The 12990-nt window shown below is 33.0% G+C and overlaps 1 protein-coding gene across 4 annotated transcripts in view; it reads right to left on the reverse strand.

The window, feature by feature from the left end:
- LOC126739392 (E3 ubiquitin-protein ligase MYCBP2) overlaps positions 1-12990 on the reverse strand; it is a 714511-nt gene that overhangs the window by 199475 nt on the left and 502046 nt on the right. For all 4 annotated transcript variants that reach the window (XM_050445054.1, XM_050445056.1, XM_050445053.1 and 1 more), the window contains exons 43-47: positions 10114-10307; positions 8514-8831; positions 8295-8459; positions 2680-2931; positions 2499-2625 (exon numbers count right to left, since the gene is read on the reverse strand). In XM_050445054.1, coding sequence (XP_050301011.1) covers positions 2499-2625; positions 2680-2931; positions 8295-8459; positions 8514-8831; positions 10114-10307 — 1056 coding nt within the window. The remainder of the gene's footprint in view (positions 1-2498; positions 2626-2679; positions 2932-8294; positions 8460-8513; positions 8832-10113; positions 10308-12990) is intronic.

Raw genomic sequence — 12990 nt, forward strand, 5'->3', positions numbered from 1 at the left:
TTTGATATAAACACTATATTTAGGAAGGGCAACATAACTTGTTCTTAGAATAATAAGTTTGATTATTAATTTTTCTTTTAATATAGATTCACTTAAAACTGTCTGTTCTTCCTTGTGAGATTTTATTTCAGGTTTATAGGTAGGTATAGTGCTTTTAGTAATTTCCTGTTTTCTTGGTCATCGGGATTTTCTTATCCATCTGGGATAAAACAGGTGGCGCTTATATTTTATTGATCTCTTGTTGAATCCACGCCACTCTACCAAAGTGGTTAGTGCTAGTCGGCTTCCCTTTGAGAAGATCCCCTGAGCTGTCTCTATAGCCTATAGTAAGTCTCCCTCCTTCCATTGGTTCCCTGGTACCCACTTCCTAACCCTCACTCCCCATATCTTTACTCTCCTTTTTCCTTCCTGTTATTCTCCATCCCTCCATTCAAATTTCATTTAATCCAAGTATAATTAAAGCAATATTAAAGTAATAAATTTTTATTGATTAATTATATTGATTAATTCTTTAATTATTAATTCTTTATTTATTTTTTTTCATTTAACAGGTTGTAAACATGCGGTGGCTTTTGTAATGTGGTTATATCGTCGAAGCGAAGCTGTATTACACGATATTACATCGACGATCCTTTAAAAAAGAGTGCTACCCTTCACTACCTAAAACATCAATTTATGGCTACATCTCTAGATAAGGTAGCGCAAGATTTATAAATATTTGCACAGTAAATATGGCGCCGAAACTTCTTAAAACTATAGAAATGGAAACTCGAAATCAAAGTGAGTCCAAACTTTGGATGGAAATGAGGTATGGGCGAATAACTGCGTCTAAAGCCTATGAAGTAGCCCACTGTCATAAAAAGGATGGTGTATTGGTTGAAAAAATACTGGGAGCTAAAGTATTTCAGACCAAAGCAATAAAACGAAGTTTAAAATTGGAAGATTTGGTAATAGAAGAATTAAAAAAGAAAACAAAAAAAACTTATAAAAAATCAGGTCTGTGTTTATCCCGAGAATTTCCAGAATAATAGGAGCATCTCCAGATTTTATAACAGACGATTCTGTTATTGAAATCAAATGTCCATCAAATGAAAACATGTTTTTAAATTATATAGATAATGAAGGGAAAATTAAAGAAAAACCATTACATCAAATTCAGCTCCAAATGCATCTTGCTGAAAAAAAGACTGCTATTTTCGTTGTTGCTAATCATGACTTTGAAACAAGTAAGAAAATTACCGTTAAAGTTGTTTATGATAAAAATTTTGTAGAAAAGATAATATACGACGTCATGCAATTTTGGAGTGATGCTGTGTTCGCTAAGTTATAATGATGTAGGTACTAAAAAAAATAAACTTATGCAATAAAATTAAATAAAATTTTTATTTATTAAACCCAAATTCTACTAAGCAAAAATGGTCACAACGTAATTTTTTATAGTACGTATAAAGAGTATTTAATTGTGTATCTTATTTAATTAAAAAATTTTGAATATTGATTAGTCCACAAACAATAATAGAAATATTTAAGCCTAATGACGTCACAGCGGCTCGGTCGGATTTAGCGTCGCCGCGCGACTTTGATATTTTTTTAAAATATGATCGGATTGACAGAATTTGTTAATTTTTGGTAGATTATCTTTTGAAAGGCCATTCTACAAGAAAATTGTATTTTTAGTATACATGGATATGACCCTATTGTTAGGATGCTGAAAATTATGTTATTTAATCCCTCACAATTATATTAGTTATATTATTATTTCTTTTACAGCAATGTAAATATTAAATTATTAATTGTATTGGGAATTAATAAACGTTATTATTATTATTATTATTAAAATCATATGACGGTCCCCGTTACCTTGTTCCCAAGTTTTTCAATAGATTCCCTGTTGCAGTTATGCAACTTCCTAAATTTAAGAGCTTTTAAATGCTTTTTATAACTCTAGAGAGTTTCCCGATATGGATATCATGATATTTAGATCTTTGTATCCGCTGATACTGCAGACTTCTTCGACACATAATCATTCTCTTTCTGCTTTAGAAAAATAGACCACACACTATTTATCCTATAAATGACAAACTTCGCTCTTTACTTGCCACAGACAGAACATTGCAATAAAATCTATGATCCAAACCAAATCAGAATACGGAATTATTTTATAATTAGGAAAGATTTTATATAACTAAGAAAGGTGCGTGGAATCTCCGTACACTCAACATCAGTGTAAAAAATTAATATTTCATTTGTCTTAGTTGAACTAAGCACACATACTACCCCTACATACAGGAGTTGAACCTACTACAGTTGAACTATTCAATCTTAACTGTCAGTTGGAACTGTACTTGCGTGTGGCGAGGTTTAGACTAAGATTGCTGAAGATTGAATATTTATAGTAATTTTGATTTTAAAATTATTTCTGGATTTCCTAAAAACCGTATTTTTTCTGGAAAATTTTTCGAATTACACAAGATCAAGCGAAAGTACAATCAACTTACCCAAATAATTTCTTGGAGGAACCTTTTTCTTCTTACTCTTCTTGCTCTCCTTCTCAATACAATTGTTTTTCTCCTTGGGGTCGATTTTTTCCACACGTTTCGCCTTGTCTTTGGAAGGGCTGCCCTCCTAAAATTGCATCATATAACCCCTAATTAAAACAAAAATCTCTATATAACATACTTGTTCACTCATGTTTAACAAACAAGTTGCAGTTAGCTCTTCCCACAGATAAACCAGACTTTTTAAGGCAGGAGGTAAAACTGATATAGTCTGATAAGTATAGTTGGGTGAATCGGTGCTTTCCTCGCAAATGGTTGCGCCATCTGTCATTTTTCTCGGTCTGTTGCGGTTAGCGCTCGCGTTCGCTGCTGAACGAGTAAGGGATTCAAGGGTGGAAGGTTGGATGTGGAGGTAGTTTCCTGCATTGCTGACCTATAAGAAAATCAAAGGGAAATTTCAACTTATATTCCTGATATTTATATTCCTGGTATCATATTTGACAATTCTCTCTCTTTTGAACCTCATGTAAAAAACAAAATTAAGCACCCTATTTGTGCCTGAAAAACCTTTTTAAATTTAAACGGAACTTGTCCACAAAACAAAAATATTTACTTTGTAAAAGCCTTGTTTTATCTTTGTTCGATTACGGCGATATGGTATATGGTGGCTGTTTACGTTCAACTACCAAAAACGCAATTCAAAAAATTCAAACTTCCTGAATGCGATTTGCCTATAATATCCCATATAGAAACTATATAACGCCGTATCTTAATGACAAAAATTTATTAACTATGACAAATAGACGAAAATAAAAGAAGGACAACTGGCAAAGTTGCCAAATGAATTTTTGTATTTTGAGCACGAACACATGACGCGAAACAATGATATTTTTGTTGTGCCACGCCATAGAACCGCATCATTTCAGCGCTCTTTTAAATTTGGGGGGGGTCAAAATGTGGAATAGTATTCCATTCAGCATTAAACAACTATCTTTAAACATATTTTCTAAAAAAAATTAAATCACAGTTGCTAGTTGAACGAAGAATAGGTTAATTAACATCAGATATAAATGAGGGTAAAAAAAAATTTTAAAAAATCATTATTATTTGTCATTAGTTGAAAACTGTCTTTACCCCTTGTGGACATCGACATCGACATTTTGCATACTTTAGGGTCTTAAATATTGGGCGTTACCCTCCTAGGTTCTTTTATCCGCTGCCGCATCTGCCCCTCTCCCGTTCTGGATTATTATTATTATTATTATTATTATTAATATTATTATTATTATTATTATTATTATTATTATTATTATTATTATTATTATTATTATTATTATTATTATTATTATTATTATTATTATTATTATTATTATTATTATTATTATTATTATTATTATTATTATTATTATTATTATTATTATTATTATTATTATTATTATTATTATTATTATTATTATTATTATTTACAGCCAGTTAAGGCTCGCACTCCTGACTGATCTCATTAGGATGCCGCCCATAAAGGGGCTTCTCCATCCAGATGCGGAGTTTTTCCTGGTCCGTATGATGGTAGCTGCGCGCTTCCTCGCTCTTAAGTTGTAGAGGAGTGGAATCGTCTATTTGATTTATTGCACGATGCAGCGTGGAATTTTCTCCTTGCCTGTAAAAATAGGATCTTAAGTTAGTGATTTGTTTTTCAAGTTGTTTACCCAGATCTATTAATCCTCTTCCTCCAAGGTGGCGGGGAAGCATTGTTCTTTCAGTGGCACTTCGAGGGTGGTGGTTGTGCGTTTTAGTAATTAGGGTCCTCACTTTTCTTTGTAGCCTTTCTATGTCTGTCCTACTCCAATTAATTACCCCAAAAGAATAACTAAGAGCTGAACATGCGTAGGAGTTAAGTGCCTTAAACATATTTTTGCTGTTGAGATTGGTTCTCAAAACTTGTCTTATCCTTTTCACAAACTCGTTAGTCAGTTCGCATTTCATTGTTTGTTGTTCAATCGTTTGTGATTGTTTCATCCCCAAGTATTTGTAAATTTCGTGTTCGCCCATGGCCTCGATGGTCTCGATGGTCTTATTATTATTATTATTATTATTATTATTATTATTATTGTTTGTTTCCTTTAGATTTATTTGATATAAATTAACTATTTTTAAGGGTTTTTTCGTCTGTACCAACAGATTAACGGTTTTTATAATCGAGAACTAATCCTTTTTGTCAACATTTTAATTAGATTTATAACTGTATTTTATAATTTTATACATGGGCAAAAAAAGCATTTAAATTTGAATTTGAATTTGAATATTTCAAAATTTATTCTGCCGCAGACAGTCCCCCACCTCGGAGAAAAAGTATAGGTTATGAAGAAGCAATAGAAGCATAGGATCAGCACAAATACACAAAGGCAAATAAAATAAAGAACAAGGAAAGAAGTCATGAATGTTGGAACACGGAACGTGCATATACTGACTAGGTGCAGCAATTAAAACGATCAAGAAAACAGAAAGCGTGAACAGGTTTTGTACTTTTGTACTGGCGACATTAGGATAAAAGATTCTTTCTCCAACTATTCTTTTACTAAAAATATAAGGGTATAAATTATCTGTTAATTTACGATACTTTGGCGAGGAAACTAGCCCAACTTCCCAAACAAGACATGACATCATCTGGGAGACTTAAATGCTAAAATTGAACAATAAGAGGCACTAAGACTTCATGTAGGCGTGCACATCCTGTACAAGTGTACAATGCTTTCAATGATAACGGTTTAAGAGTGGCAGATCTTGCAGAATCTAATAATATATTTCGTCTGTGCCAATAGATTAACGGTTTTTATAATCGAGAATTAATCCTTTTTGTCAAAATTTTAACTAGATTTATAACTGAATTTTATATATGGGCAAATAAAAAAAAATTATAAAAAAAGATACCCGCTGCTTTAAAAAAAAAATCGAAATATTTTGTTAATTTTTAAGAAAACAAATCCCTTGCATTTGTGCTCCGATTCACCGTTTTCGTGCAAAACAATAAAATCTATACAAAGATCCTTCAAAACTTTTTGGTCACAACGAAAATTTTAATATCATTACAATAAAAAATAAATAATTTCAATTTAATAAAATAAAAAACAACTTAAAAAGAACAATTTAAGCGATAAAAAAACAATTTAAACTATAAAAAAACCAATATAAACAATAAATAATAAATCCTCCATGCATTTCCACACATTTTCTGCACCTGTTGACCCAAGATGTACGCGACCAAAGCCCCCCGGATCGTTTCTCAGAAAGTCCTTAGCCACCACACCTCTAGCAACTAGGTCTTCTCTGTTGGTTGCAGGTGCTGCGCAGATAAGCTGTTTCATGGCGCCCTAAACAAAAAAGTTTAGAGGTGTCACATCCGGTGACCTTGCTGGCCAAGAGACTGGACCACCTCTACCAATCCATCTGTTAGCTTGTTGTAGTTCTGATCTAAGAAAGCCCTTACAGTACGAGTAAATTGCGCTGAACAGCCATCGTGCTGGAACCAGAGTTCTCTCTGATCTCTTATATTCTTTCTGACAGCATTATTTGCAATTGGATATGGTATCTCGATCTTCGGCAAAAATTGACTTCCGATTCTGATATGGATTTTAGTTTTTTGCACCAACACGGTGCGTCGGACCGCAAAAAATCAAGGGTTGTGTTTTGTTAGAAATAAACAAAATATTCAGAAAGAACATTTTTTTTAAACCGTGGCGTACCTGTTTTCTTATGAAAAAATTAAGTTCGTCCCTGGAAAAAGTCAAATTACTTGCAATTCCTCAAAAACTTGCCTCATTTAAAACCTAAAAAATTAATTTAAATTGCTTAAAGCGTTTTTAATACAGAGGGAAAAACTATTTTTTTTTTAATTTCAACACCCTGTATTTTGGAAACGAGGCACTTCCGACCATCGATGTACTATCTCAAACTACTTTTTTATGGTTCTTGTATGTACTGCAGCATTTTTGACTATTTGAAAGGGGGCATCCTGTATATACCTACAAAATGACACGGGCATCTAATTCAAAATTCAAATTCAAAACAAATTTATTTATCAATAAAATTACAAACATAATTATCAATTTACAATAAATAAACCATTATGATAAATAGGACCATGTCTCGATTATGAAACCGTTAGCACAGGTGCAAACCTGTGTAGCAAGGCCCTTTTATTTAAAAAGAATAATGAATAAAAACAAAGAATAATAATAACTATTAACCTGGCCAATATAAGTACTTTTTTAATACAAATTAATTTTTTGGTGTTTTTTTTTAACAGTAAAAGAAATACCAGAGGGAGGTAGGTAGACGTGCAAGGGGTGCAAAGGAAAACGTGGCATGTAACAAGTGCTACTTGTAAAGAAATTTTAAAAAAAGGCCAGCGGATACCAGAGCCCTATAAAAAATGTATCCTGCCATTTTCATGGTTTTTAACACCTTAATTGTATTTATTTCAAATTAAATTAAGCATTCCATTGCTGTTTTTTAAGGAGATAATTTTGAATATATTTTTTAAATACTCCTATTGAAAATTGTTTAACATGCTCAGGCAAGTTATTCCAGAGTTGAGAAGCTACAAAAACAAAAGATTTATGAAAATTTGTGTTTCTATGCTGTGGGACTCTAAATAAATTTATAAATCTAGTGTTATACATATGAAAATGATTTTTAAAATTATTTACTAAATATAGAGGCTCTCCAGTTTTCAAAAATGTTATAAATAAAGGTGTACATATGGCATTTTTTACGATTTTTCATATTCAAAATAAAATTGTGATTTAAATAGGGAGTAATACGATTCCTAAGTGTTATTTTTAATGCAAAACGCATACAGCAGTTTTGGAGTTTTTGTATAGAGTAAGCAGTTGTTTTAGTCAAGGAATCACAATACAAAACGTTACAGTAATCGAGCAAAGAGAGAACTAGTGAATTGCATAAATAATATTTAATATTAGATAGTAAATAGTTTTTTAGACCATATAGTTTTTTTAGGCGAATATATGCAATTTTAAATTTATTATTGATATGAGTTTGAAATGTAATACCACTGTCAAAATACACACCCATATTTTAGACCTCATTGCTAGCTGAACATTTTGAATCTGTGCATGAAAATTGGGAGAAACTTCAAAAGTACTTTTGCCACAACCCAGTATTATTGTATAAGATTTGGAAGCATTTAATTTTAAGCTGTGATCCTGTGAAAAGTTATCAATACTTTTTAAAATCAGATTAAACTAAAATTGAGCTATAGGAAGATTTTGGCGTGAAAACAAAGCCATAGCTATATGTAACTTCCTAGCCATAACTGATTAGGCAAAAAAGATATGTTGTAATTTTCCTAAGTAACAGGGTGTAACTAACGCCCTGTATAAATAATGCTAAATTCACTAACACAATTTTCAAGACGATACTGCTTAAAATCACAAAATTATTAAGAAATTCCAACTTTAGATACTCTGTATCTCGTAATGTTTATTAAAAATATATTGTAAAAATGTCTTGTTAATGTTTTTTAAAAATTTCTGTAAAAGCATAGAACTTAAATTAGTTTTTTTTGGAGAAAATTTTAAATGCAGGAACAAAGTCAGAAATTCTTTCAAATTTTTGGAAGAGGAAAAACTACTTCAAAGGAAGAAAATCAAAAAAAAAGATGGCGGATCATGGAACAAAATGCCTTCTTTTTAGACCAAATTTTTTTATTAGTAAATTGTCACAATAAAAAAATGGAAAAAATACTCAAAATAAAAAAATCTATATCAATTAACTTACTTCGACTGAATGTCTCTGTCTAGCTCTCTCCTCCTTAGTCAGTTCCCTACGTCGTTTATCCAAAGGTGTATCCGCGTGTCTCGTTACAACTTGTGCCCCTTGCTTCGGCAACGTAGGATGGAATTTCAAAAAACTAGCGCAGGCCATTGCATCATGCACAATTCCCTATAAAAGAAAACCGGTTTAAAATGTATCCAGATGAAAAATACTGTCCCTTACTTCGTGCCAAAGGAATGCAGCAAATACAGCCCTCAAAGCTTCAGCTACCGAGGGACTCATGGCCTGTTTAACTGGCTCGGTACTTTGGTAAGTACCTTTCGATGCGGATGGTAATTGGTGCAAATTTGCCGGTGATATGGCTCTTTTTGGTCTGACTTTAGTAGTTGCCCTCTCTTTTCTCATTAGTTTCGGTGAGAGCTTTTCCTCTTTATTGATGCTGCCGATAGAAAAGTGCCCTTTTACGTGCGGCGTGACTGCGTTATCCGGAGAAGTTTGCGTACCAGTCTGAGTCAGTTTTTTCGATGATTGATCCACGTCCTATAAAAATAAACATAGAAAGCCTAAAACTATTAACTGGAAAAAGAAGTATTTCTTTTAAGAGTTGTCGTCAATGAACATTTATTTTCTCTTATTTAAAGCCGAAATAGTCTGGACGCGTATGATCTTTTAATGTTTTAAGAAAAATGTAGGTACCAAGTTTTTTTTTATCAAACACGGTCGAAGGTAACTGGACAATCGTAATTTTGAGAAAGAATAATTTTCTGTAATCGACACGAAGAAATTCACACACTTCAGACTAAATGGGAGCATTTCGAACTACTCTAGTAGAGACTAGGGACGGTTGATACCATGCACGGGAGGTTTGATACGTTTACAAATTTGCTGCCTAAATTATGAATTTCTCCCGAGATTTGGCATCAGTGTAATGCTTTCTAGTCAAGTGCTGTCACTTGATATCCGTTTGTTGTTGTTTAATGCTTGCTTAAAAATTTTAAAGGAAAAACTTGTTTTTCATAAAACAATTAAACATTTATTCAAGGTAAGTGTAAGCATTTTATTAAAAACTAATTCAGATTAACCTTTTTGTGAAATCCAGATCATGTAGGGATGGAACTTAGCTAATATTTAAGATAGAAACGATTGCCAGAATGTAAGGTTAGTTCCTGGTGGTTTTTCGTTTAGTAAAACATATCACGTATAAGGGAGGAATTATACAACCGAATTCGGGGAAACTTGGTATGTACATGTATCAACCCGCAACACGAGCACTAAACCACCTAATAATGATTATTTAAAAAAATATATATTTTTAGATTTAGGATGCCTTTTAAGTGGATAAAAAAAAACGAACAGGATACCGAATTCACCTGAACGAATGAAAAAAGCTGCACTTACAACTTGTAAATGGGTAAAAGATGAGAACCACGACTACATAAAACAACCTGGATAATATGTTGCAAAATATAAAGAGAAAAGAGATAAGGCAAACGGTAGTCCAAATTTTACGAGTTCAAAATGTTTACTTGCAAAGTCAAAGTCAAAAATGCTTTATTGTTCAACATAAACATATCATAAACAAAGCCAAACCCGCGAGCAAGCTTAACTGCTAAACAAGCTTAACCGCTACTGTTCGAAATATGTATATAAAAAAAAATCTCAAACAAACACTTATATAACTGATACAAACAATATTAATATCTGCTAAGTATACAGAATATTAAAATTGTTAAAAGTCCAGGCTATGCCGCTTAAATTAAAAATATTAGAATATGATTGACGGCAATCATATCTTTTTAACTGTCTAAATGTCGAAGTTTACCTTAAATGAGTTCGGAGTCTGAGGAGGACTAGTGTGCAATGAACTACCACTTGGACTGGGCGTCATTTCTTTGGGTTGTGTGGACTGACTAGCGGACTGGGATAAGTCCTTGGTCAAGCTGCTTACTAGGGCGCTGGTGTCGGATTGATTCGAGCCTCTTCTCGGTAGGTCTGGGGCATTTGGAGTACCTGAAACTGTTTTTTACATATTTCAAGATTTATTTCTCGCAGTTCATGTATGTGTCTATAACAGTGTGTAAGACCAAGCTAACAGAAGCCATATATTAAATATCCACCAAATGTCCAAATGGATATATGTGTGACATAAGCTATACAAGTGGTTGAATATGCAGGCTAGACGTATAAATGCATCCATTGGTACTTTTTCCACCACACTTAATACATAAAATAAATATAGTAAATAAATATAAAAAATATAAATATAATACAGATTTTCACAGCTTAAACTTAATATTTAGGGGTATTTTCTTTATTATAATGTGTTACAATTATTACTTATTCTCGATATCATTCTAAAATTGTGTTTTTCTGGTTCAGTTAATTCAATTAAGGATGAATACACTCATTTTATAATAATTCTTTTCTTATTTTTAAACTGCGTCTTGGATATATGTCTTAAGAGTGCCAAAATCTCGACTTTTTCGGATATATCTCTGTGTGAGTTCTTTAATAACCTCGGTGTCATTCTAAAATTTTTACCAATAGGAAAAGGGGTGAGATCACTATAAGGTATACGTAAAGATTTCGGATTGTAAAATATAAGGATACATTTTACAATCTGATTAAAAATACACTCTGGAGCAAATGTACAATTAAAATATTATTTATGTACGGGGCATGTTTTTAAAGTAAGTACCGTTTTGATATAAAAAATCAACAAGTAAATTTTTTCAAACAAAACTTTATTAACCTGAAAGAGCATTCTTTCCTCTACTTCTCTACATAATTTCCATTATTATTAAGGCACTTGTTGTATCTTGGAACCAGCTTTTGTATGCCGTCATCAAAGAAGCTTGCCGCCAGACTGAACAACCACTGCTGCACAGACGTTTTTACTTCATCATCGGAATGACGCTTCCCCGCCAAATGCGTCTTCAGAAACAAATGGTAGTCGCTAGATCGGGACTGTATGGAGGAATGGAGACTGTCCAATTGTTCCCAGCCAAATGAAGTGATGAGCTCTTGCGTTCGATTTGCTGAATGTGGACGAGCATTATCGTGGAGCAAAACGACGCCTGCACTCAGCATGCCACGCCTTTTGTTTTGAATTGCGCGGCGCAGTTTTTTTAAGTTTCACAGTACGCGGTTGCATTGATCGTTTCAATTGCTTTTAAGCCTTTAGCACAGAGAACGCACTTCACGGTCGGCAGGATTCTCGATAGTTGGCGGCATTTAAAAATCACATGCACAATATTTTTTAGTATATGTACGAACTCCCCCTTATATACGAACGTAATTCCCTTTGGTCTCTAGGAGCACAGACCTATGAAATAAAGGATAAATAAGCAACACAACCGTTTACAAGAACCACGAGACTTGAAATGTGTATAACGAAACTCTTTGAAACTTTGAAACTACTTCATATACGTAATAACTATTTTAGGATCATTTTTCATCTCATTATTTTATATCATAAAAACTTCACGTTAGCTATCTTTTTGTGACTAATCAAAAGTATATAACTAATATAAAGAATAAATGTAAATGTTTCAAAAATAGTTTATACTATGTATTAGTAATGTACGAGTAATATGTATAGATAATGCTCTTTGTCTGATCCCCCTATCTTTTAAATAGTAATGAAAGAAACTCTAAATTACAGGTCTCAAATTTATTAGATTAAAGTTAGAGGATTACGCGTGTTTCGCCCATACTAGGTATCATCAGATCCACTTGTGTATGCACTGATAAAAAGAAAGAAAACGAAGAAGAGAACAACACTACATGATACAAGTTCTGGGTAGAAATTAAGTTACGAAAATTTAGAGACTAGTTACTACATATTAAAATTATATAAACAAACCGTATAAAAATTATATAATCTTTTGTCACAACAACATAGGTGCTCACCTAGATGTCTTCACACGTTCACAAATTCTTCCCCAATAGTATCACCTGAAATAGGTTTCACCTGAGCCCTTACAGAGCCCCCTACTAATAAAATCTTTCATCAAAGACATCAAACACACTTTTAACTACGGTCACTTTCACTTCATTGCTACTGATCTTAAGCTGGTCACGAAAGTGACAAAACTGGCCAGACCAACGGCATGAACCTAAACTTCGCTAAATAAAAAGCTATTAAGTTTTTCAGACATTTAACTGACTTTATTTCATTTTTATGCTAGAGTGTGTGAGATTTGATTGAGATTTAGGACTGGTTATAGATTCCAACGTCGACTGCACATATCTTGGTATAATTGCTGGGATTTATTGAGTTCTGATCAAAACACATTAAGAGTTTGTGTTATATTCTTAGAGTTTAACGTAAATTTGGCAGGTGCATTTACTGACTGATTATGATCAAGAATTTTATTAAGAAATTCTCTGCTTAACCCTTTCAGTACGGCTGACGGATATATTCTAGTCACTAGATTTTTTGGCACACAGGCGAGTGCCGAATATATTCGTCAGGTGTTAGATCAATTTCTGAACGGCTGCCGACTCGGTCAGGGCGTTGATGAAAGTTTTTCTTGGCGTACAAGCGACTGCCGAACTGTTTCGTTTGTTTTGGTTTGTCACATAGGCGACTGCCGAAAATTTTCGGCGCTGCCGATTATTGACGGCATCCGGCAATGTGGCAAAATCAGGTGATACATCAACCCAACGTGTGATATTTCGAGTCATTTAGTGCCAG

This window comes from Anthonomus grandis, chromosome 8 (assembly GCF_022605725.1).
Source record: "Anthonomus grandis grandis chromosome 8, icAntGran1.3, whole genome shotgun sequence".
NCBI classification, from domain to species: Eukaryota; Metazoa; Arthropoda; class Insecta; order Coleoptera; family Curculionidae; genus Anthonomus; species Anthonomus grandis.